The sequence below is a fragment of the Acinonyx jubatus genome, chromosome B1, assembly GCF_027475565.1.
Source record: "Acinonyx jubatus isolate Ajub_Pintada_27869175 chromosome B1, VMU_Ajub_asm_v1.0, whole genome shotgun sequence".
In the NCBI taxonomy this organism is placed as follows: Eukaryota; Metazoa; Chordata; class Mammalia; order Carnivora; family Felidae; genus Acinonyx; species Acinonyx jubatus.
The window spans coordinates 196,385,872-196,411,985 of NC_069382.1; the positions used below are offsets into that span (position 1 = coordinate 196,385,872).

The 26,114-nt window shown below is 53.4% G+C and overlaps 1 protein-coding gene across 8 annotated transcripts in view; it reads left to right on the forward strand.

The window, feature by feature from the left end:
* EVC (EvC ciliary complex subunit 1) overlaps positions 1-25,805 on the forward strand; it is a 73,466-nt gene extending 47,661 nt beyond the window's left edge. For 6 of the 8 annotated variants that reach the window (XM_053217591.1, XM_053217593.1, XM_053217594.1 and 3 more), the window contains 9 exons: positions 7,893-8,002; positions 11,438-11,648; positions 12,592-12,798; positions 15,458-15,602; positions 17,406-17,517; positions 22,220-22,346; positions 23,864-23,957; positions 24,619-24,730; positions 25,267-25,805. In XM_053217591.1, coding sequence (XP_053073566.1) covers positions 7,893-8,002; positions 11,438-11,648; positions 12,592-12,798; positions 15,458-15,602; positions 17,406-17,517; positions 22,220-22,346; positions 23,864-23,957; positions 24,619-24,730; positions 25,267-25,351 — 1,203 coding nt within the window. In that variant the 3' untranslated portion in view covers positions 25,352-25,805. Of the gene's footprint in view, positions 1-7,892; positions 8,003-11,437; positions 11,649-12,591; positions 12,799-15,457; positions 15,603-17,405; positions 17,518-22,219; positions 22,347-23,863; positions 23,958-24,618; positions 24,731-25,266 lie in introns of those variants that run through there. The other 2 variants (XM_053217592.1, XR_008296428.1) reach the window with 2 other exon arrangements.
* The last annotated feature ends 309 nt before the right edge of the window (positions 25,806-26,114 follow it).

Consider the following 26,114-nt stretch of genomic DNA (forward strand, 5'->3'; position numbering starts at 1 on the left):
GAAGACGTCCACATCCTAATCCCAGAACCCGTGAACGCGTCACTTAACACGGCAGAAGGGACCTTGCCGAAGTGATTCTATTAAGGGTGTTGAAATGGGGAGATTCTCCAGGTGGAGTCACCAGGTGGCCCCAGTGTAATCACAGGGTCCTTGTAAGAGGGAAGGAGGAGGGTCAGAGACGGAGAATGAAAAGTAGTGACCTGAGCAGAGGTCGGCATGATGTGGCCACGCACCCAGCGATGCAGTTGCCTCTGGAGGCTGGAAAAGGCTGGGTGTGGATCCCCCCGCCACCCAACCCCGGAGCCTCCAGAACTGTAAGGTCACGATTTTGTGTTGTTTTAAACCACAGAATTTGTGGGAACGTGTGACAGCCGCAATAGGAAGGGAATAGACATTAATTTTATTAAAGAACAACTAAAATGTGTCCAACAAAGGGGGAATTTCCAAGCGTGACAGACACCTGCGTGTCCTTTCTCTCCCTGGCCTTCCTGCACGCTAGAGGCTCTGAAACTAATGTGTTCAATATCCGGGTATCTAGCAGTGGCCGATAGTCTTGGCCTCAAAGTGTGGTTCCTGCAAAGAGCTTCCCTTTCCCAATACCTAATACAAAAGCCAAGTGTTGCTTGGAGAAATCGCCTTCTTCAGGACTCCCCATTCTTCCTGCCCAGAGCATGTGCAGCAGGCCTGGGGTGGCCCAGCCTTCCTTTGACTCAGAGGCAGGAGAATGGAGGCTGCTCAGGATGGTAAGGACAGAGAGTGTGCGTCACTGTCCCAGCCTCGGACTGCCCGCCACCCCGTGCTTGTTTTAAGAAACAACCCCCCCCACCATCTCTTTACAATGGGTCTCCCAAGTCCAAGTACACCCATCATTACCAAAGAGCACTGGGCTGATGAAAGGAACGCAGGTTTTCCAAAGCAGCTGACTGGAGCTGTCCAAAGTACCAAGTAAGTAAGAGGAAGCATCATGCAAACACATGGCCACTCAGAGCCGCAGGGCAGCACAAGACCTAGTTTCCTGTTGGACTTCCTTCTGGTTTATCTCAGTCCTCTGTCAGCTGCATCACGCTTTCCTTTCATTGGTTACTGTCTCCTGCCTTTGGCTCTAAGCTCCGGAAGGACAGCACCGCTGCTTTTCACTTTTACATTCCCTTATGGAAAGCCCAGGGGCTGGGACACAGCAAGGGCTCAGGAAAAGTTTGCTGCATTACCAACAACAACAGTGCGGCCTTGGAAATTATCACAGGCTCACCTTAGGGATGTACGTGAAGCTGAATCTGTGGATTCATAGCGATTCTGGGCCCAGGACGCTTCATTTACAGTCTCTGGGGAGGGACGGGGACAAGATCGCCAGGTGAGTCTAACGTGCCCCTGATGAAGGCTCCCTAAATGCAGACGGGCTCCTAACCTTGGAAGCTGGATGCCTGGGTTTGAGTCAGCGCAACCCGTTAATGGGCTGGGTGACCTTGGCCGGTTAGCTGACTCCTCACGGCTCTGGGATTTTGCACAACTTGCTAAATGTCCCAGAATCTCTGCTTCGGTGTGAAAAATTGGGATCAAATACCCAATAGGGCTGCTGTGAGATAATGCAAGATAAGACCTTTCACACAGCGTCCGTTTCATTACTTAATGATATTGACATCGAAAAAGATCCAGAATTTCATTTCCGATAAATTATTAACACCCACATCCACGATGCATCGGAAACCCTCTGGTTATGAGTCTTAAGTTATTTGAAGCAAATCGTAGACAGCGCATAACATCTGGTTATTAATTCCTATTTATTTGCTCTGGGAGTATTCGCGTGCATGTGAATTTTCCTTGGCTTGTGTAGCAGTGTTTCAGGAGTTTTGCATGCAAGAAGCAAGCAGGATAGTTACTGACCTCATCAGCTGATTGGATAAGTATGACCCAAGACCGTTTTCTCCATGTGTATATGTCACAGTTAACTGACTGATTGGTCGTTTAATTGCAGTCAATTTCCACAAGATACTTAGAGGTCCGTGTGCACTTCCGCTTGCTATATTTCCTCCTTGACGATCAAAGTGACAGATGAGCTTTCTGTGACTCAGGTGAATATTTAGTGGTAAGAAGAAAAGCACCAACAAACTATTCGTGGAAAATGAAACGCACACCCAGGCTGTGAAATTGTCTTCTACCCAAAGGGCTTTGGTGATTTCGTGTCTTAGGACTCCAGGAAGTTGTTAAACAGTATGGAATCTGTCGATTACCCAATTGGAACAGGTTGTAGCATAGTGGTTCTCAAAAAGTAATGTGTTCTAATGTCGGTTTCTGGGCTTCTCCCCAGTCCGCTGGGTTAGGTCCCCCCCCCAGAGGAACCCCCATCCTAATTCCCAACAGCTGTGATCATGTGACTTCACATGGCAAGAGGGACTTGGCAAAAATGATTAAGTTTTGGATCTTGAGATAGGGCAATTATGGACTATCCAGGGTCCTTACAAGGGAGTGGCGGGGGGGGGGGGTGCAGGAGAGTCAGAGTGATGTGGTTGGTTAGAGAAAGTCTCAGCCAGCCATCACCAGATTGAGGATTGAAGAAGCAGCTACTTGCCAAGGAATGCAGGTGGCCTCCAGCAGCTGGAAAGGGCAGGGAAATGGATATTGCCCTGGAGCTTCCAGAAGGTGTGGAAGCCTGCTGACACCTTGATTTTAGCCCCTTGAGCCCCATTTTGGACTTCTGGCCTCCAGAAGTATAAGATCATGAGTTTGTGTTGTTTCAAGCTACGAAGTTTGCAGCGCAAACAGCAGAAGTTGGAGAATAATAGGCCACCACGGAGTTCGCACCTTTGACAAGGAATGTGGCAGTCGCGCGCCCCGTAGCACTTACCGCTCGCTGTAAGGGACACCGCGTTGCAGTCGGTCCAGCAGGCTTTGAGTCTGGTGCCACCTCCCACTCTGCCCGCACCCTCTCCACCCCACCCCTGGCGGGTTTCCATCACCTGGCCACCACACCTGCCCCCGCCTGTGCTGAGCTCCCGGCCTGTCCTGCCGCGCTCAGCCACAGCACCTGGGCTCCGTCCGCGCTGTCTCCCGCTTTCCATATCGAGAGCTCCTGTTCTCTGGAGTTGGGCCCTCCCCTCCTCCTTGAAACCGCTGCTTGGCTCTCTCACTTCTGCCGCCTCAGTGGTGGAGTCCGGACACGGAGTCCCCTGCCTGGGGTCTCACGGCTGCAATCAAGGCTGTGGCTGAGTCTCCTCCAGGGGCTCGGCTGGGAGGGGATCGCATCCAAGCTCACTTACACAGTCCTCAGCAGGATTCTGTTCCTCGTGGTGGTGGGGCTGAGGTCGGCAACTCGCTCATTTATGTCTCCAGCTCGCAATGTGTCCCAGCCCAGCTCTCTCCCTGAGATCTCTGTGCGTGTGATTCGTAGGCATGTACAATGTCGCATGCCCGAAACAGAACTGCCCCCCGTCTTCCTGCGAACCCTCTCCATCCACACTCTTCTCTGTCCTTCCTCTATCCTTCCAGTCAACCGGACCAAGACCCTTGGGGTTGCCTCGACTCACCCTTCTTTTTTTTTTTTTTTAAATTTTTTTAACGTTTATTTATTTTTGACACAGAGAGAGACAGAGCATGAATGGGGGAGGGGCAGAGAGAGAGGGAGATACAGAATCCGAAGCAGGCTCCAGGCTCTGAGCCATCAGCCCAGAACCCGACGTGGGGCTCGAACTCACGGACTGTGAGATCGTGACCTGAGCCGAAGTCAGATGCTCAACCGACTGAGCCACCCAGGCGCCCCACGACTCACCCTTCTTTAGCACACCCCACATCCAACTGACTCTGCCTTCCGTCTAGTCCAGAGCGGAGCCACTTTGGCCACCCCTGGTCTCACGCTTGGTCGTAGCCACCACCCCTCTCGTCAGATCACCAAGACGGCCAGCCCCCTGGTCCCCCTGAAACCGCCTTCCCCCGCTGTGATCTAGTCTCAACCCCCGGCCAGAGTGATACTTTAAAAACATACCACATGACACTAATTTTTAAGATGCACATTTTAAACGTGCTTTCCCAACCTGGAAGTTGCGATGCATCATAATTTAATTCGCAGCGATTTTTTTTTCCCTTAGCGATACTTAAAATGATTGTGCATCTTACAATCTCCAGCACGTCAGGTTTGCTAAAAGACACTGTCACGTTGTGTCACTTCTGTGCTCCAAACCCCCCAGTGGCTTCTCATTTCGTGTGTAAAGCCGGTGTCCTCACAGTGCCCCACGAGGCCCTGCATGTCAGGACCTGGCTTCCCTGTGACCTGCTCATTTCCCCACCCCACCCCACCCCACCCCCGGCTCATTTTGCTCTGGCCACACTGGCCTTCTCCTCCTCCAGCTGACGGGCCTGCTCTTGCCTTGCTGTGTCTGTGGGAAGTCTTTGTTCCCATGTCACCCTCACACGAGGCCACCCTCACAATGAGACCTACCCCGACTGTGTTTTTTAAAACGGTGGTGCTCCCCTCCCTCTGCACTACATCATTTGCCTGAGGTGCTAGCTTTAGAACCCCCCTGCCTGGAAGCCCACCCTGTTTGTGGGAGGGCACTACAAAACCCTTAGCATGTACCGGGCATGTCCTGACTTCTGGCTCCTTTCCCCTTTCTCTCCTTAGTAAATAAACGTTTGAAACAGAGAGTAAACTTGTCCAAAGCCACAAAATTACCTGTAGCAGTGACGAGGGTCAGCACTCTAGCTCACGGAGGCTAGAGCCTGCTTCAGATTCTCTCTCTCTCTCTCTCTCTCTCTCTCTCTCTCTCTCTCTCCCTCTCTCCCTCTTCCCCTCTGCCCCTCCCCTGCTCGCATTCTGTCTCTCAAAAAGAAACATTAAAATAATTTTATAAAAAAGGAGCTCTTATAAAGGATGTATGTTTAAAACAATAAAAAACCTTAGCAGAAGGAATTATTAGCTGTTAAAACAGGACGCAGGGAAAAAAGACAACAGATTAAAAAAAAGCATAAACTTTTATGAATGAAAATTCTAGTGATGGAAGCAGATATTTAACGGATGAGTCAGTTAAATGGCAGATTGAACACGGCTGACGGGGCAGGGTGTGAGATGTTAGAAGACAGATGTGAGAATGAGGTCCAGAATGCAGGGCAGACAGGGGACATAGGACAGGGACTGAGGGGCGTGGGCACCAGAAGGATAATGTCCCATAGGAGCTTTCTCATGGGATCCTAGAAAGAGAGGATGGAGAGGATGAAGGAGAGGAAGTGCTCAAAGCGATAGTGGATAGGAGACTTCTAGAACTGGTGGCAGACATGAATTCTAAGGTCAAGAAAATACTGCTTAGGTTTGTGGAGTCAGGAATGTTTGTTAAAAAAACTAAATCCACAAAAGGAATAGGTATACAATACACAACTTTGAAAGCAGTAGAGAAAAGGAAATAAGAATATCGACAAAAGGAACATCAATGGTTCAAAAACAAGGAGTTTAGAAAATAGGACGGAACAGCGGAATTGCATTTGTCCTATTCTGGAGGAAGGGAAGTTGAGCTTTGTACTGACAGGTTAAGTGTGTAAGTTCGGGATGAAGTCTCCCCGCGTGAGAGAGACAGGACTAGCCCCTCACACACAGGAGCCGCCTGGGACCCACGGGCCTGGGTCTCCTGTTGAGCCACGTCACAGAACATCAACATTGGACAAGGCCACTCTGTGACCGGGAAGGATGGGGACAAAGTGAGACCAGCTCGTAAGCGTGTCTGAACGCAGGTAACACGTGAACATTGCCAGAGCCACAGAAATGACCAACCGTGCCCCTATCCTGGCTGAGATGACTGAGGGCTGCTTCTTCCGCAATGACAGCCTTGTCCTCCTTCTAAAAAAATTGTTTTTAATGTTTATTCATTTTTGAGAGAGACAGAGACAGAGTGTGAGCAGGGGAGGGCAGAGAGAAAGGGAGACACAGAATCTGAAGCAGGCTCCAGGCTCTGAGCTGTCAGCACAGAGCCCGATGCGGGGCTCCAACCCATGAACCGTGAGATCATGACCTGAGCCAAAGTCGGATGCTTAACCCACTGAGCCAACCAGGGACCCCAGATTGCCCTCCTTCTAGGAAGGACTTACAGAGATGCCCCATCACTGCATGACCCCTTTCAACAGCACCCAATCCAGAGCAAGGCTCCACTACCTTGAACCCTCCAAAGCCTAAATCCTACAGTCAGGCCTAACACCCTCTACCTGAGATGTCTCCCATGTCCCCGTGGTGCACCTTCTCCCTCCCTGCACTGAGCCATAACCCAGCTCGTTAACCACAGCTGTGCTCCTGGAGACTGCTCAGTCAGTCCCATTAAAAGGCAAATAGAAGGGGAGGGGTTGAACAGTGCAAAGGAAATTCATGGCAACCAGAAACCACAAGATGGTAGAAGTAAGTCCAAGTATACCATCAGTCACAATGAATAGTAACAAATTCATGTAAGTTGCAGAGAAACCTTCCCCACGCTACATGACATTATGAGATTCACCTACAGCATCATGACACCAAAAGTTATATACCAGGCAAATACCAACCAAGAGAAAGTTGACAAACTACGTTAGGCACAAAGCATTCTTGAGGGATAAGAGAGGGTCATTATATAATGTAAAAGAAACAATTCCTCAGGAAAATGCATTAGGCAAAATTTGGCTGAATTAAAAGGAAAAATGAACAGATGGAAATCATGATGGAATATTCTAACACCTCATCTCACAGAACATGATAGACTGTTCAGATGACAAATCAGGCCATAAAAATAAGATCTAAACAACACAATCGATGACCTGTGTGGCTCCTATGTAGGTTTTTGTGGATGATATGACTGTCTCCATTGAAGTTTTTTAAAATGTGTATTTGAGAGAGAGGGAGGGAGAGAAAGGGGCAGAGGGAGAGGGGGATAGAGGATTCGAAGTGGGATCTGTGCTAATAGCGGAGAGCCCAATGCAGGGCTCAAACTCACAAACTGTGAGATGATGACCTGAGCTGAAGTTCGATGCCTAACTGACTGGGCCACTCAGGCACCCCGTGACTGTCTCCACTGAGAAGCCCAAAGAATCTGCAAACAATTACAACTATTCAGATTGCTCAGTAAACTTACCAGATACAAAACCAGCATCCCAAACCAGTACGTTTCTCACATAGCAGCAGCACCCAGTGATAACATAAATAAGGATCCCTTCCAAATAAAAGCCGTAGGGTCCCTAAAAATATATCTGACCAATGTGTATAAAAGCTTAATGGAGAAGTTTATAAAATGTCATTGGAGGCTTAAAGTAAGACTGAGAAGAAATGCCGTGTTCTTGAATGGGAAAACTCGATCTTGGGAAGACGGTCATCCACTCCAAATTAATCTATAAATTCAGTTCAACTACAAGAAAATCCAAAATCTTTTCTCCCCAAACTTGATAAACTGATGCTAAAATTCATAGGAGAGGAAAAACAACCGGGAATAGTTAAGACAGTTTTGTGTAAGAATTTGGGAGGACTTGCCTGGCTATGAAGTCTTGCTGTAAGCAACAGCGATTAAAGCAGTGTGGTATTGGTGCAGAAATAAAGACAGACTCATAACAAAACAGAGAGCCTAGAATGACATTTGTGTGTGTATGGAGGTGGCACAGACCACTCATAAAAAGACAAATTAGGTAATAAATGGTGCTGGCACAATTAGTATCCATTTATGCAGAAAAAAAAATTGGATCCCTTCTTCAAACCACAGAAAATGAATGTGAAATTGGCTTTAAGATTCACATGCAAATAAGAAACTTTAAAAATCTCTAGAAGGAACGGTGAGGGGAATTTTTAATGAAATCAGGGGAGAAAAGGATCTTTGAGACAAGAAACAAAAGGCATGTTCCAACAAAGCAGTGATGGGTGAAGTGGCCGTGAGTTGACCCCTGTTTCTCTGTGCTGGGCCTAGGTGTGGATGGAGGAGTGGACCCTGTCCACAGTGCTGCAGATGCACCTGCGAGATGGCCATGAGAGCATCGTCCACCAAGTCTTGGGCCGATTTGGTGGCCTCAGTGAAGAGTGAGTACAGCTTTCTGCAGGGTGGGGACCTGTGTGATCCATGCTAGCTTCAGTGTTCTCATCTGCAAAGTGGACAAGTTAACCGTCCCCTGCCATTCTTACCGTGTGGTTTGGACACCAGCCAATCTGTAAATGTAAACGTGGAAGAGAGTGACAGGGTGCCACGGATAAAGGCGTGGAGTCAGAAATGTTCTGGGCTAATGACTTACCGTTTCTTGCCTCAATTTCCTCACCTATAAAATGGGCTAATCACACCTACTTTGTAGAGCTGTCTTTGATAGGAACATTTTAAACACTTTCTTTGGAGGTATAATTCACATACATTATTTGAAGTGTACAATTCAGTGATTTTTGGTAAATTGACAAGAGTTCTGCACCTATGACCATGATCAAAATTTAGAACGTTTCCATCACTTAAAAAAAAACAAAAAAAACCAAAAAAACTCTTTGTGCCCACTTTCCATCACTTTCAATTTATTAATAAATGTATATCCTAGTCTGTTTTTTCTGTAGCTATTAGTGTAATACCATATTTTCATCTTACTCTAAAATATTTATTTTTCCTTGTTTTCTATGAGAATAATTATTCTGATAAAACTATTTTTTCTAGTTGCCAGCCTTTTCCAGGAAACTAGTTTGTGTATACATCCAGAAGTAGGGGGATAACTGTCTTATTGGATAATACAGGGGAAGGAGATGACAACACACGGGAAAATTCTGTGAGCCCTGCTAAGATAATAGGGAGCAACTGCAAGATTTGCCTAGCCTGAAAACCTGTGTCTTTTAAGTATACTAGTATTTGGTCCATTTATATTTAATGTAAATCTTAATGCTGATATATTTGGATTTTTAATCTGTCACCTTACTATTTATGTTGTTTGTTCTCCCTGCTCTATGTTCCTTTCTCTCTCCTTTCTTGCCTTCCTTTGGATTAGGTGTTATTATTATTATTATTGTTATTATTAATCATTTTAATTTATCTCTCTTTTGGCATGTTAGTTATGTATTCTTTTACTGTGCTTTTAATGGTTAAACATTTTTAGATTTTTGCCAAAATCTGATGTACATTAATATATTCCTTCTTCTGGGCAGTGTGACACCTTAGAACACCTTAATTCCATTTATTCCTCCCTCATAGATTATGCTTTTCTTAGTGGGTATTTTACTTCTCTATTTTCAAGCCTGTGAGATATTATAATTATTGTTTTATGCAGTCAGTATTTCTTTTTTTTTTTAATGATTTATTTATTTTTGAGACAGAGAGAGACAGAGCATGAGCAGGGGAGGGGCAGAGAGAGAGGGAGACCCAGAATCCGAAGCAGGCTCCAGGCTCCAAGCTATCAGCACAGAGCCTGACGTGGGGCTCGAACTCACAAACTGCGAGATCATGACCTGAGCCAAACTTGGTCACCCAACCAACTGAGCCACCCAGGCACCCCAGCAGTCAGTATTTCTTTAGATTTGCTCACATATTTACCATTTCAGTTGCTCTTGATTGTTTCCTGTGTCTTTATTTCAGATCTGCTGGTGACAAATTCTCTTAGGTTTTGTTTGTCTGAAAAGGTCTATCTCATCTTCATTTTTGAGGAATGTTTTCAGTGGGTATAGAATCCTAATTTGGTTTTTCTTTTTCTAAATACTTTTAAAGATAATCTTTTGTCTTCTGATTTCAGTAATTTCTGGCTGCTTTTAAGATTTCCTTTTGTTCTTTGGTTTTCATTGGTGTATTATGATACATCTAACCATGCATGTGGTTTTCTGGGCATTTCTTGTTTGTGTAATAAATCCATAGTGCTTCTTAAGCCTTCTCTGATTTGCAGTCTTTCATCAGTTTTTGAACATTCTCAGCCATTATATCTTTAAATATTCCTTTTGCCTGTTCTTTCCCTACTTTTCTGGGGCTCCGCTTCTACATTTTATTAGAACTTTTTGCCTTATCTCACATACATCTTACAGAGTGTCCTTTATTTATCATTCTTTTGTTCTCTGTGGTTCAGTTCTAGACACATATTTTGAGCTACTATCCCATCCACGGTCTCTTGAACAATGTCTTATCTGCTGTTAAGTCCATCTACTGTTTTTCAGTTCTAGAATTTCCATTTGATTCTTTTCACAGCTTTCAGTTGTTTCTTGAAACTCTTCACTTATTTAATTTATTACACATATTCATCATAATTGTTGTGAAGGTTTTGTCTGATTAGCCCAACAGCCACTGTCTTTTGGGTATGTTTCTATTGTCTGTTTTTTCTCTTTATTTTTGGTCAGTTCATATCTGTTTGCAAGTCTGATTATTTTCATCGGATGCTAGACGCTGTTGCTCAAAATTTAACATTTTGACAATTTAAGATAATTTTGATAAGAGATAATTTAAGATTTTGAATGATGGGATCTTCCTCCAGAGAGGATTTATCTTACTTCTAGCAGGGATTTCCCATAGTGGCAGGTCTGCTACCCCAGTTTTGAACTTAGCGGAATCAAAATTAAGCCTCTGTGAGGGATGATTCCTTACTCTTAGGACAAGAGCCCCCAGCTGAAAAGCCTGGAGTGTTTGCCTGGTCTCTCCTCCTTGGTAGGCTGACTGCCCCCACTCTGTTCAGCTTTTCAGGCTGTCAGAAAATACCAAACGCTGGGCCTGTCTGGTAAACCATCATTTTTCACTTGAGTCATTGAGATGGGAACTCAGAAACAGCCCACAATTTCAGTTTGGGATGTGTTGGCTTGGAAAGTTAATATAAGAAATTCATGTGGATGTGTACTGAAGAAAGCTGCATAAATGCATCAGAAACTTGGGGCAGGATGTGATAAAGTTGAAAACACGAATCAAAGAACAAATGACTGAATATAGGTGAGAATACCCATGTCAAATGGAGAATAGGCAACATGAGATCGGATAATTCCAACCTCCCTCCTTCTGGAGGGGCTCCCTGTGGAGCATGATTACTTGAGGCATTTCTTGGTAGTTCAATGTATTAGGGTCATCCAGAGACACAGAACCAACCAGAGAAATATATGTAGACCGAGAGGTCCCCCGATCTGCTGTTGGCAAGCTCCAGAACCAGGAGAGACCATGGTATATTTTCACTCCTGAGTCTGAAGGCTTGACACCCCAGAAGAGCTGGTATCTCAGTTCAAGTCCAAAGGCAGGAAAAAAAAAAAAACCAAACCCATGTTCTAGGCCAATGCAACCCACAGAAGGGTCAGCCTTTTCTGATCTTCAGGATTTCCACTGATTGGATGAGGCTCACCCACATTAGAAAGGGTGGTCTGCTTTACACAGCCCACTGATCCAAATGTTCATCTTATCCAGAAACACCCAGAATAATGTTTGGTTAGATGTCCAGGCGCCTTGTGAACATTCCAGCTGGCAAAATTAACCGTCACCCTCAGTGAAGCCAACAGCACTGACTCCCAGCCCCCTGCCTGCTTTCCTCAAAGGTCCACGTGGTACATCCTACAGGGACACGACCTGCTGCTGCGCTCAGCCCTGCGGAGGCTGGCTCTCCGGGGCAGCGCCATCACCACCTTGACCCACATGAGACTTGCCGGGAAGAAGAGTCTTCTCCAGGAACTGCGTGAGCAGCACGCCCTTGAGCAGGGCTCCTCCCAGTGTCTGGACGAGCATCAGTGGCAGCTGCTCAGAGCCTTGGTAAGATCGGCATGTCGGGCCCTACCCATCCCAACCAGGCCGTGCCGGGTCTGGGTTCGGCCGTGTTTGCCGGAGCCCAAATCCCGCCACGCCTCTTATTGCAGGGGGGGTGGGATGATGGCAGCCTCCCGTGGGGGCACCCCGTGTGCCCAAGGGCTTTAGTGCATGCCATATCGAGAATTGGGCTAAACATGCAGATGGAATCACAAAACAGATACGTACGGTCGCCATCAGGGTGCTGGGAGAAAGGGGCTTCTCTGTTTCAACAAATGGGAAGAAAGGATTTGGAAATTGCCGGGCTGGGATCTCAACCCAAGCAGGCTGACTGCAGGGCTCATGGAGTCACCCGAGCTATTGGAGCAGCTGGCGTTTTGACCATTAGTGGGGGACGAGCTCACAGTGACTTTCACTCTCCCCAGGAGCGTGCAGCGGGAAGCAGGCAGGACTGGCCCTCCTCCTTCTGACTCCCCTCCCCTCCTTCTCTAATTCCGATTCCCATAACGAAGGGCAGTCCCAGGACCCTGCCCTGGCTTCCATGATGTCCCGGACTGTGCTCAGACTCAGGTCTAGCTTCAGAACGTAGGTCTGCTGTGTGACTTTTACAAAGTTACTTAGTGTCTGTGAGCCTCTGTGTCCCCGTCACTCCTAGCGTTCAGGCCTCACAGTATTTTGGAAGAATGAGGAAGTTCTTGTACGTGTGAGGGGCCACAAGGGGGCACTGGGCACACCGTTGGTGCTCAATAAATGCTTGGGGGATTCTTGAACAGACGCCCCGGCTCACCCATTGTTGGCTTTGCGAGCCCAGAAGTCCCCACTTTCTGCCCCTTCTCAGTCCCTCCCCCACCCCTCCTGGGGCCCTGGGCTGGGCCAGCCCACATCCCAGTCCTGGCCCTGGCCGCGGCTTCTGTGCAGCGTGGGCTCCTCCCTCTCCTGTCCCTTCCAGGAGGCGCGAGTCGTGGAGGAGGCCAGCAGGCTGGAGGACGAGGCGCAGCAGATGCGGCTGCAGCTCCAGCAGCAGCTCCTGGCCGAGGCCCAGGAGGTGGGGCAGCTCCTGCAGGAGCACACGGAGAGAGCCATCGGGCAGGCCCTGCTGGCCCACGCGCGGAATGCGGCCACCAAGAGCCGGGCCAAGGACTGGGACGACTTCAAGGTGGGAGCCAACCCCCGGCCCCGGGGCCCCGGGAGGCAAGAGGGACTGGGGTGGGCTGGGCAGGCAGGGGGAAGGGTGTGGACGGGGCAGCAGCCTGGGACACCGGCCCCGCAGTGCCCTCTCCAGCAGCCTCGGGCCTGGCAGAAAGCACCTGGCTTCTCCGAGCCCCCTCTTCCTCCTCCACGAGCAGGAATCGCCTCCCCCACGGGACGGCGGGGTTTCCCGCCTGTAACGTTATTCTGAGCACTGGCCCGGCCCTTCCAGTAGCTCTGAGAGGGACGTGGGCTCAGCCAGAGCTGCCTGGCCGGTCAGTGGTGGACACAGGATCCAGAGACAGCCTCTGCCAGAGAGAGACAGGCGTGAGCCTCTCCTGCCTCTGGCTGCCTCGGTGGACACGAGGCCTTGCAGAGTTGACCCTGACAGCTGAGTGCAGCTAAAACCAGCTCGGCTTGGGTGGGCTGGGGGGTCCTGCTTGAACCGACCCCGACCACGAGCCCTAGGGAGAAAGATGACAGCGGTGTGCTCGTAAGTCTACCTGAGTGCCTCGCCGGCCGCGTCTCAGCAGGCTCTGCCCACAACCTTGCCCAGAAAGGATCCTTTCCTTCCCTTTGTTCAGATGGGAAAACTGAGGTTTATCACGGGCAAAGGACATGGTTAAAGACTCCCAGGCTTAGGAAGTGGCCGAGTGGGACTGGACCCCAGTCTTCCCCGCACAGCGTGGACACATTCTGCCTCCCCCGGGCTGCCTCCCGGGCTCAGACCATAAGGAAAGGCAAGAAACCTCCGCTTGCTACAGACACCGTACTTATATGCACAGCAAAGAGAGGGGACCCACGTTGCTGAGACACCCCCCCTCGTTCCAGATAGCTCATGTCTGCTGCCCGCCATCCAGACATTGGGGCCGGGCCTGGTTTGTGGTGTTGGGAAGGGTCACCTCCTTTCCCTAAAAGTCTACAGCTCCTCCCCGATAGATGCTCGGGGCACGAAATTGCAGTGAAACGTGAACGTGGCGTCCCTTCCCAAAGGGAGCCTGAGTCAGGATAGGGGAGGAGTGCTCCCCACACACACCGCTACGAGAAAGAACAGGTGTTCGGTTTCTGGAAGAATGTCCCAGTCGCGGGGCTTCTTGGTGCCAAGCCCCGTGGCAGGTGCTGGGCTGGCGAGCCAGGCAGGCAAGCGCTCTCCGTGGGACTTGCATCGCCCGGACACAGAGGGGAGTGAACAGCGCCACCCTGTGGCAGGAAGACAGGAGGACAGAGGCCTGATGGTGCCCCTGGCTCGGCTGACTTGGGAGGGAGGTGGAGAAGAGGGGCTTCCTGTCTCCGGGCTCCGGCTCCGTGAGCTAAATGAAAGCGAAGGAAGGGCGCAGCCATCGGAGGCAGTTCCTGCAGAAAGTTCGAGGCCAGGTCCGGGGGCCTTGGAGGCATGGAGTCGGAACCCCTCCGTGGGGGTGCTGAGGTCAGCAGAGGGGAGGGGAAGAGGGCACCGGCTCTGTGAGCGATGAGCGGGGTCGTGGGAGCTCCAGGCGGTTCAGACCGGCTCCGCCACCTGCTCCGCCACCTGCTCCGCCTCCCCCGCCTCCACACACCCCTGCACGTCTCCCACGGTGCCATGACATAGTGCAGCTCCAGGAACGTAACGTAACCAACCGCGCAGCAGTAACTGCTCAGCAATAAGTGGGTATTTTTTCTTGCCCAAAGCCTGGAACCATCTGATAGATGTTTGTTGAGACGGGGGCCTCTGGCGTCTGACTTCTCTGACCTTTTGCCCATCATCTTGGGAAGTGAAGGGCGGTGACTTTGCCAGGGCACGGCCAGCACGTGCCTGATGGTGGGGCATCTCAGCCTCTGCTTTGGGTCTGAAGGTGTATCGCTTAAGATTGCCTGTTTCTGCAGGTAACAAAAAGACATACTCAAATGGCAAATAAATGGACGTTGTTCAGCCCACATAACAAGAAATGTGCAAGTAGGTGGTTCCAGGCTGGCACAGAGGCTGCAAGCAAGGACCGGGCTCTTTCTTCCTGATCCACCATTCTTGACGTTAGTTCGCTCCCTCGTAGTCTCAAAATGGCCACTGCTTTTCCAGACGTCAGATCTGCATTCCAGGCAGAAAAAAGAAGACAGCAAAATCTTTCACCCATATCCTAAGCTTTGCCTTAATGTTTGTAAAGGGAAGGTCTCCCAACAGATTTTTTTTTTATGTTTTTATTTTATTTTGGAGAGAGAGAGAGAGAGAGAGAGAGAGAGAGAGAGAGAGAGAGAGGGGGAGGGGCTGAGAAAGAGGGAGACACACACAGGATCCGAAGCAGGCTCCAGGCTCCGAGCTGTCAGCACAGACCCCGACCAGGGCTGGAACCCATGAACCGTGAGATCATGACCTGAGCCGAAGTCGGACGCTCAGCCAACCGAGCCACCCAGGTGCTCCCCCCCGACAGATTTTCCCTAACACTGGGTCTCGCTGGCCAGAACCGGTCATACGGCCGTCCCCAGAGCACCCCTGACCAAGGACATAAGATCACCGGGACAGGCGTAAGCCACCCACCCACCCATGCTCTGCCCGCTGCCCCACCAGTCAAGGTCGGGCGTGGTATAAGCTAAGAACCAGGACGTGGGTGGGGGACCGCGTGTGACTTTGCTGTGTCTTCCCCCTCCTGCCGCAGAGAGTGCTGACGGAGGCGGCCGTGGAGAGCGTCTACGTGACCAGTGCCGGCGTCAGCCGGCTCGTGCGGGCATATTACCAGCACATCGGGAGGGTCATGCAGGACCACGAGGAGAGAAGGCTGCAACTCCTGAAGACCCTGCAGGGTAACGCCCCCTCCTCAGGGAAGCCCCGCACACAGCAGGCCAGACGTGCTCCTGCTTTGGGACGCAATGGCACGTCAGACCTTCCGAACGTTACTGGGGCGGTTTGGTTGATTGATTGATTGCCTGCTCCCTCCCCCTAAAATAGGCTTTTAAAAAGCCACCTAGACAACCATACGGTATAAGAGGATTTTTAAAAAGTAGATGAATCAGGGGGCGCCTGTGGGGCTCAGTCGGTTAAGCGTCCAGCTTTGAGTCGGGTCATGATCTCACGATTCATGGGTTTGAGCCCCGCATTGGGCTCTCTGCTGACAGCTCAGAGCCTGGAGCCTGCTTCGGATCCTGTGTCTCCCTCTCTCTCTGCCCCTCCCCTGCTTGTGCTCTGTCTCTCTCTCAAAAATAAATAAAAAACGTTAAAAAAATTTTTTTTTTAAAAAGTAGATGAATCAGGACAAGGATAGGACAGTGAGATGGGGTTCAGGTGAGGTCATGATCTGGGACATATGCCATCAGATCCCTACCTAATGGTGACACGGTTTTGACTCTGGGCTTCCTAGTTGCCAAAGGGATGGGAACTTCGTCAGTTACAGCTGTGCAGTGACAGCGAGTGAGAACAGGTCAGTGGCCCTGATGTTCCTAAGACCCAGAGAGTTTCCCCCATGTGCCCTCACAAGAGGCCACCCGGGTGACAGAATGGACAACATCCACAAAGCCAGCAACAATACGTGTATAATAATAGACAAAAGCCAGTTTCCTCGAGGCCTCTGCTTGTAACGTCCCTCCCTGCATCCGGGACTTCAGAACAGCATAGAACCCCACGTTCTCAGACGGGTTTTGCCTGGATTGCCCAGAGCTGGAACCGATTCCTCGACCAACAATGGGCAGCAGGTCCTGGGCGCAGTCTTCTGGGAATATCAGTCCCCTCAGTAAGCACAGCAGGTGCCTTTTCTTCCCCTGTCCTGGGGACTTTGAATCCCAGACTCAAAGTAAAATCTGGACACCTGCCTGGAAATCTGCCCCAATGACTCCAGATGGTCTCCGTCAGCAGGAGACAGACAGATGGTCACCGCAGGGTGTTCGGGAGCCCGGGCCTTCCCTTCCCTCTCTAGGCCTTGGTTTCCCCATCTGTGAGGCTAGGGTTGGGCTCACCCTCCACGCATCCTCTCAGCTCGGATTTCCTATTTCCCTGACACCCTGGCTCTCATGCGAGGATTTCCCAGGAAATACATTGAAATAAATGATGCACCTTAGCTGACCACATAAGCTCCTTCTGCTTCGTTCAGTGCTCTTTTTGTTTTTTTTAAAGAGTCCTAGAATGCCACATCCCCAGAGATCACCCAGGTTAGAGACCATCCAGGTTAAACCTGTGTGTTCTAGAAAGTTCCGGCCCAACCGGACTTCCCGGCTGCCTGGAAAGCACCCACATGGGAGCGGCCGGCTGCACACCCACAGCACCGCCTGTCGAACGCTTTGTTCCTTCTGCTCTGAATTTTTACCCGTGACGGCCTCTCTGCAGTGGAACCTTTCTTCTTCTCCACCCTTGCTCCTGGCACTCTCAAGAAAGTGGGGTCTGAGCAGTTGCAGGGAGAGCAGGGGTCACCTTCCTCCGGGGGCGCAGGGTCCGTGACGGAAGCCTCGCTTTCTCACGCACGCGGAGCCTTTCCCAGGGGCAGTGCAGGTGCTGCGTAAGTGGCCCACGATTTGAGAGCGCGTCTCCTGCCGATCTCTGTGCCCGGCCCCACCCCAGACCTGGCTCAGAGGCCAGCCCCAAGCATGCCCCTTGACCTTGTGTGCTAAACGGTCTAGGTGAGAGAACGGAGAATTACAAGCTGCGGACAAAGCAGGGATTCGGAGACCCTTCGCCGGGGAGCAAGGCGGTGAATGGATCTGGCGAAGCCTGCACGGCCGTCCACCAGAGGTGAGCTCGCCCCCTCTGTCCTGTGTGCCCTCCTCTCCTCCCACACGTCTGCTCCGTGCACTCGGCGTCCGATGGTGCGTGCACGTGGCTGCCAGAGTGGAGGCCCCTGTGCCTCGGTCGGGCTCCCTGCTCGACACGCGATCCCCAGGACGGGGCCTGGCACACGGGAACGAGCGAGTCCGGGTGGGGTGGGATCCCCCCGTGCACGGGGGCTGGGAGCAGGCTGTTCACCCTGGAAGTGACCCCAGAAAGCACCGTGAGGGAGCAGGGAGGTGAGGCCCCCAGCTGCTTCCCGCTGCTGGCATGACAACAGCCAGCTACGTGGCCCACGCTTCTGCGGGCCTGAGGTCCCCGCGGCGGGTGCTGGTTTTGTGGGTCTCCCACGGCCCAGCTCAGGGTGTCGGCCCGGTGGGCTCTTGACAAGGCTCTGGGGAGAATCTTCCCAGGTTTGCCCAGGTCGCCGGCACAACGCGGGTCTCTGTAGAACTCAGGTCCCCTTGCTTTGTGGCTGTCGGCTGGGGACCACCCGGACTCTAGAGGCCTCTCTTTGGTCCTCACTCGTGGTCCCTGCATCTCGATGCTTGAAGTCCTCTGCCTTCCTCTTCCGCCTCATCTCTCTGACTCCATTTGGAGAAACTTCTCTGCTTGTAAGCGTTGTGGTGATTGAGACCCACTGGATAGTCCAGGAGAATCTCCAGATCCTAAAGTCGATAACCCTAACCCAGCCTGCAGAGACCCGGCTGCCACGTACTGTAACGTCTTCACGGGTCCAGGGATTAGGGCAAGGCCACCTGTAGGGGCACTGTGTGGCCTACCGCAATGGAGAAGAAGCAAACCAACCCTGTGGCCGTGCAGCCTGCCCACGGCAACTGAGGCCCAGTCCCGCTCTGGACCTTCTGGGAGATGGTATAAAATTCAACTTCCAATTATGTCAACAAGGGGTGCAAAAGATAGGGGATTTGTCTGCCAAGCCCTGTTCCGCACGGGTTGCGGGTCTGCCCTGGGGGTGTTATGTCACCAACACTTCTGGCCCCTGAGCTGGCCAGACACACCCCCGTGGCCAGAGAAGGCACTGAGACACAGACACAGACACAGGTGTTTGGCGGAAGAAGCCACTGGCCTGTGTGGAAACCGTCCACCCAAGTGTGGACAGCCGCCCGGCACGCCCCTGTAAGTACCGACTCTTGGCTGGGCCCCGAGCTAGCCACTGGGGACAGTGCCTGTCACCCCAGAGCTCACAGCCTGGAGGGAGAGACGGACAGCGGAACAGCAATAAATCTGTGCGGGTGCTCTCATGGGGGAGGGGAGGGGCGCTGAAGGACGACAGGTGACGGTCCCTTGTCTAGGCAGAGGCGTCCCGGCGGCTGGAAGCAGCAGACAGCCACGGCCCTGCAGGATGGAGGCGTGGGCTCCGTGCGCGGCCTCCGAGTAGATTCCAGCCCCTCATCGGACGGCTGGAAACAAGAACCACAGGGTCCCCTGGGTCGGACTGAGTCCCGCACACGCTGTCCATAAATCCTCCGACGGCCGTTGGCAGTGGTCAGGAAACGTCTTGCCATCACGCGCCTAGGTGCCACCTGGCCCTGATGGTCAGCTATCCACCTGACTTGGGCCCGGCAGCTCTCAGACGTGGGGGGCATCATCTCACTTGGTTCTCCTGCCGAACGTGCAGATGCCAGGCCCCACACCTGGACACTCAGGCTCAGGGGCTGTGCGGGGGGACCCAGGAATCTGAGCCGTTATCCCACTCCTCCTCTCCAGGGATTCTGATGGATGGAGCCCAAGGGCTTCACCTGGACCCCAGTGACCCAAGAGGAGGGGCCTCAGCCGCCCCCAGTCCGACATCCCCGCCAGGTTTACGGGAGATGGAAGCAAAGCCCTGTGGGGGTGCGGGTGCGTGACCGACTCTCGCTGTGACTTAGAGGCTCATACGTGGCTGTTGGTGCCCTTTCCTCCGTGCCCGTCCGCTCGCAGTTTCTGGTGAAAGTCCGCCAGGGCTCCTGGGGACAGAGCCATGTAGCGAGAACGGATCGTTGATTTAAAAGAACGTTACGAGACTAAGCGCATGAAAGCAATTCTCTGTCCAAGGGCGAACTCCACACTGCATCCCCGGGGAGCAGTGGGATTGTGGGAGAGCCCGGCTGAGGGGTGCCAGGTGACGCGGCGGTGGACTGGCCACACGCGGGCTAGGTCCCTTCACGCCCCAAGCCTCAGGCTCCCCATCTGTGAAGTGGGGGGACGGTAGCTCCTGGCTCACAGGGCGTTACCGTCAGGACCCACAGAGAGTGCGGCGCCCACGGCAGGGCCGGCCCACGGCCAGCGCCCCACGCCTGATGTCCTTCACCACCAGCACAATTGTCACTGCTGTTCCTTCTGCACGGTGCGCAGTACGGCTTGAAACAGTTGTGCAGTCGGGACTCTTTCAGGAGGGATTTTTTTTTAAACACCCACTTCCATAATCAAATAGGAGTCCAAAAGGAAGGGGTTTATGACCCGTCCAGGTGACTCAGATCCTACAGTAGGGCATCCTCTCCTTCAGGAAGGTCCAGAGGATCAGCAGTGCCGAAGCGGGTCATGCTCGGGCCAGAGCACCACATGGCTGTCCCTCCGCAGGCAGGATTGTCTGCCTCTCAGCCGCTCTCTAGTCCCAGGTCCTTGTACGGCCCCTCCCGGCTTACAGCTGTGGCCTCTGGCCTCCCGTCTTGTCCTGTGTCTACATGTAGCCAGGGCATCGCGTAAACACAGGCGGCTGTGTCTCAGTCCCCCCTGGACCCTTTCGTGGATCTCCGGGCCGTGCAGGGGGAAGCCCCACTCCAACCCCACCCCCGGATAGAGTTCTCACTGCCTGGCAGGCCCATTAGCCAAGTCCATGGTGGGGAGCGGACAGGCAGTCAGGGTGGCAGCCGAGAGTGACCAGGACTGTTGGCAGAACGGGTACAGGACAGGCTGCTCACAGCAAGAAGCCGCCTGGCCGCTGAATGGGGGCCCTTAGGAGATTTGTGCATGTCCTCATGCCTGGAGCCTGTGCGTGTGACCTGTGTGTGCGTGTCCTAATCCCTGGAGCCCGTGCGCGTGACCTATGTAGAGGAAAGATCTCTGCAGATGTCATTAAGTGAAAGATCTTGAGAAGAGATCATGCTGGATTATTCCAGCGGGCCCCAAATCCAAGGGCAGGTGGGGTGGAGGGAGATTTGGTCACACACAGAGATGCCCACGTGAAGACAGAAGCAGGAATGGGAACGGTGTGGACGTATGCCAGGGATCACCGGGAGCCGCCCGGAGCTGGGACAGGCAGGGAGTGGGCTCTCCTCTAGAAGAGGGAAGCAAACCCCGCTGACCCCTTGATCGAAGCCTTCTGGCCTCCAGAGCCGTGAGAGAATAGATTTCTGTTGTCTTAAGCGCCCCCTCCCCCGCCTCAGCTTGTGGTCCTTTGTTAGAGCAGCTCCAGGAAACCAATGCAGCCTCCTCGAGGGTGTGGGGGAGGCTGTACTGTAGAGCACTGACCTCATCTGTATCAATTATTTGTTCCGCATCTATCCTCTACCCGAGTTCAAAGTGGAGCTTTGTGAAGTCAGGGACTGTGAGTCTCTTGTTCGCACCTGTATCTTCAAAACACAGGACAGCACCTGGCAGGCCAGAGATGTTCTTATGTATAAATGAAGTTGTACACGGATGGATGGATGAGTGATGGGGTTTTGGAGGACGAATAGGAGTTTGCCAGGCAACTACAAAGAAGAGGGGAAAGCTATGACTGGCAGACAGAGGAACATGAAGCAAAAGCAAGGTGCAATTCTGTGCCTGCAGGTAAACTCCGTGAACAGCTCCCTGTTGACACTAAACGTGGCTTCTGCAGATGTAGGAACTCACAGAAGATTGGAAAGAAAGAGGCAGAGGGCCGTTAGGAAAACAAGGTGGATGGGATGGGATGTTCCTGTTTGCTGAGGATCTGAGGAAGGTCAGCCAAGGAAGGAGGGGATTCAGGGTAGAGGGGAGGCAAGGTGAAAGCAAGCGGGGGCCATCTCCCGGTCAGGGACCCTGCTGCCGCCCCCGCTCGGAGCTGTGCCACCCAGAGTAACGGGCCCCCGTCTTCAGGGGAGCCCCAATCGTCTCCCTGCCATTGAGCCAGAAGAGAAGTGAGCTCTTCCCTGCACGTGGCTCGGATGCTGCAGGCTAGGAGATGAGCATCCCGTTGCACATTTTCCGTAAGGATGGGTGGCTGGTGGGTCTCTGGCCCTTTCAGGGGAATGCGCCCCCACCCCTGGGTTGAGATGATTTTCATGCCGTTCAGTCACTGGGCAGCTGCGGGACCCCAGGGATGCCCCCGCCCCCTCTGAGCACCTCCTGCCCTGAGTGTTCTACCCTTTGTCCTGCTCATATCGCTGAAGACCCAGCGGGACCGAACAAAAAACGCGCACGCGGGATTCTGCAAAGTCGTGAGGGTGACTCACGTTTATGATGAGTCAGCCCCCCCCCCCCCCCGCAGGTGGAGGGACTCCAGCTGTGGCCGCTGTCACAGGCCGTGCAGCCACCGTAAATCCTGCCGGCCAAGGCCATTCCTCTCTCTGGGCTCCACGGGCCCAAGGACGGCTTCCGCTCCCCAGTTCCCACGACTCAGCAGCCTCCGGGGGCACGTCTGTGCTGGGTGTCTGATTAACCCGCCGCCGGCTGGGGCGGCGCTGATGGCCTTCGTTCCTTCTGCCAGGATGGCGGCACAGCAGAAAAAGTTTCTGGCCCAGTTCACCGTGCACCAGCGGATCCGCCTGGATGCTTGGAAGCAGAAGGCAAGGGCTATGGATCATCTGGAAGCCCAGCTTGAGACCCAGCTACAGGTACGAGTGTCGGAAAAGCGCCTTCACGGAGCGGGCCGGGGTTTAGGGAGGAAGAGGAGCAGCAAAAGGCCACTCTCGTGACCACAGGTCGCGGCAAAAAGACCTTGGCCCTGGCTGAGTCTCGCTGGCTGACGGCTTGGCCGTGAGCCTTGGGGGCGGGCAGCAGCTGTGCTGATTCCCGAGCAGCTTCGGGGGGCCAGGCCCTGTGCTCCGATCACCTCCCCGCCGTTGAGCCGGAGGAGAAGTGAGCTCTTCCCTGCACGTGGCTCGCCATCACGTGGGCCTCTCAGGGTCACGAAGGCCGTGCAGCTGGTGACCGAGGCCTGCACTTTCCCTGGGACACACGGGCGGCTCGGCCCTTGTGAAATGAAGTGGGTAGCTCATCACGGGAAGTCTCATAAAGTGCGGTTATGAAAACAGTGGCAGGGCGCCTGGGTGGCTCAGTCGGTTGAGCGTCCGACTTTGGCTCAGGTCACGATCTCACGGTTCGTGGGTTCGAGCCCCTTGTCGGGCCCTGTGCTGACAGCTCGGAGCCTGGAGCTGCTTTGGATTCTGTGTCTCCCTCTCTCTCTGCTCCTCCCCTGCTCACGCTCTGTCTCTATCAAAAATAAATAAACATTAAAAACGAAAATAGGGGCGTCTGGGTGGCTCAGTCGGTTGAGCGTCCAGCTTCGGCTCAGGTCATGATCTCGTGGTTCGTGACTTCAAGCCCCGCATCGGGCTGTGTACTGACAGCTCGGAGCCTGGAGCCTGCTTCGGATTCTGTGTCTCCCTCCTCTCTGCCCCTAACCCACTCTCATTCTGTCTCTGTCTCTCTCAAAAAATAAAGAAATATTAAAAAAAAATTTTTTTTAAAGCAAAGTGGGTGCCTTAAAAAAAAATCAGATATTCCAGAATGGAAGCACTTAACAGAGTGTTGGCCCGGTCAGAGTAGTCCCCACCGGTGTGGCAGCGACAGGTGAGAGCCAAGGTGGTTAATGTTCGTTCCCTGAGCGTCTGTCCTGACACGGAACCAAGAGCGTTACACACGCCATCTGACCTCGTCGTCCCATAACTGAGGACAGGGTCACTGTCGTACTCCAGGTACAGGTGGGGACGCCGCAGCTCTGAGAGCTGAAGTCACCGTCTAGTGTCACACAGCTAATAAGTTACGGAATCCAGGTCGGTGGTTAAGCCACAGCGTCGGCAGCTAAGAGCTCAGACTCTGAAGTCGGGTGGAAGCGGGTGCCGTGTCCCTCTCTGAGCCCTCACCTCTGCACGCTTCTCTGTAAAATGGGGCTCCCTGGCTGGCGTGAGTGAGGACGGACAGTTCCCTGGCAGGAGCCGGAAAGTGCTGGTTCCTGTGCTCACACACGCGTCTGCCCTGCTCCTGCCGTCTCTGGGTTCTTCTTGGAGACCCGTCTGCCACCAGGGATGCGGGGCCATCAGCCACCCTGGAGAGGGCATCAGCCTCACTGTGGTGCAGAGGCGGGACGGGGCAGAGGGGGACCCAGATGACCCTCCGTCCTTGCATCCAGGAGGCCGAGCAGAGCTTTGTCTCAGAGCTGGCGGCATTGGCCCGGGTGCCCCTCGCCGAAAGCAGACCGTTTTCAAGCAAGCGCGGCTCGTCAGGTAAGTCGTGGAAGGCGGTGCACAGCAGCGGGAGTATGGGCTCCAGTCCCGTGTCCGCCACTAACCATCTGTGTGGCCTCGGGCACCGTGCTTACCCTCTCCGGGCTTTTGTGTCCTTGCCCGTCAACAAGCGGACTCACTTAGCCCCAGGGCCGCCTTGCTCTCCAGCGTTCAGTACTTTCGATTCTGAGGTCTGCAGCTCACCACCCGGTCCTCTGTGTCCCCAACTTACAGACGGGGGTGATTAGCCCTTGGCCCCCTGCCGGCGGCAACTACTGTGACCTCACAGGTGGTGTAGCCAGATAGAGACAGGGAGGTGTGTGAGAACACAGGGGTCTCTTAAAACAACGCTGCTCTGTCAGGGTCCTTCTGCTTCGGAAGCTGGGGTCAGCTGGGCGTGGCAGAAACCCAGCGGGAGCCTGGCAGCCCTGGGTTCGAATCCCAGCTCCGGCACGTAACGGCTGTGTGAGCTTGGGAAAGCACATCACCTCCCCGGGCCTCAGTTTCCCTACAAGTTAAATGGGTGTAATCGCAGAAAGCACAGAGTGTCTCCTTGGCCGTGGATGTCCTCAGCAGATGCCCGGCTGGGTCGGGGTGAGGCCGAGGGAAGCTGTCATGTGCTTGACGTCACCCAATGTCTGGGTTTATGTGTCTTCTGCAGAGAAGCCTGTAAGGACGAGAAGGAAGAAGCCCCCACCCCGGGAGAAAGGGAACCCGGGGGGCCCCACCGACGATGACCCTGCAGCAGGGGGCCACCCCTCGGGATCACTCCGGTACGGGGGCAGGGGCCGGCTTATTGCCAGTGGATGCGTATTGACCGCTTACAGTCCGGGCAGGAAAACAGGCGCCTTTCTCGGAGGTGTTAGCCACAGGCTCCCAGAAATGATGGACGATGGCGGGAACTGTTGATATGCCTGTCACTGCTACTATTCGTGTCCAGTTTGGCCGGGCCGGCCATGACCTAGTTCCGCGTCCCGCCAGCACCCGGCCTGAACGGTCCCCTTCTTGCCAGACCCCCACTGGCTGCAGACACTTTGGGGTCTGTAGTAGGGTCAGTGCATCCCGGTGCGCCCAGTCATCTGAGTGGGGGGTTGCCTTTACCCCGTGGCCCTCAGGTGATCACCCCCTCCCCCCACCCAACAGAGGGAAACCGGAGGCCGTGTTTGTCTCTGGACAACCCCAGTTAAAGGGGGCGGGGCTGTTTGGAAGGCCTGTCACTGCCTTTTCGTCTGATTAGATCGGATGAGTTCTTGCCTCTGGACAGATCTGGACTCACGTTGTGACCACTGCATTGCTTCCTTGTTTTAAGCAGCAAAAGGCTGAACCAGCAGGAGAATGAAGCTGGTGACGGCGAGAGCCCCAAGAAGACGCTGAAGGAAAGAAGCCATCCGTAGGTTACGGTTTGGGTCGGGGCCGATGTGGAAGATCCAGCCCGAATAATGCCACCTGCCCGCCCCAGCCGGCTGGGACGGGGAGGGCCACCGGGGGGCCGGATGGACAGACGGACAGGCAGAGGAGTGCCTAGAAGGCCTGAGTGAGCATGGCAGACCCTGCCGCCTGTGGAATGAAAACCCCGTGTCGGAACCCTGCCTGCAGTTTTCTCGTTCTCTTTGGCTTGGAGACGTGGCTCCCTTCCTCAGGGACCTCTTCGGCCCTGGATCTCTGAACCCCACCCCCCACCCCCACCCTGCCTGCCCAGCGTGAGGCTGCCTCCAGCCTCGGGGCCCCCCTGCTCCCCAGACTCTCCATGGAGTTCTGCTGGGAATGCGGGGGTCTCCAGGCGGGGCTGGCGTTTCCTGGCCTGAAGCCTTTTCTCCGTCTCTTTATAAAAACTGTTTTTAATGTTTATTCATTTCTGAGAGAGACAGAGACAGAGCGTGAGCAGGGGAGAGGCAGAGAGAGAGGGAGACACAGAATCCGAAGCAGGCTCCAGGCTCCGGGCTGTCAGCAGAGAGCCCGACACGGGGCTGGAACCCACGAACCATGAGATCATGACCTGAGCTGAAGTCAGACGCGTACTCAGCTGAGCCACCCAGGCACGTCTTTTGCTCCAGTTCTGTCATCCTTGTTCTCATGTCCCATGAGACGTGTCCCACGCACCGTGTCCCATGCATCTGGCCGCAGGGTTCTCATCTGGACTGATTCCCGTGTTTGGCT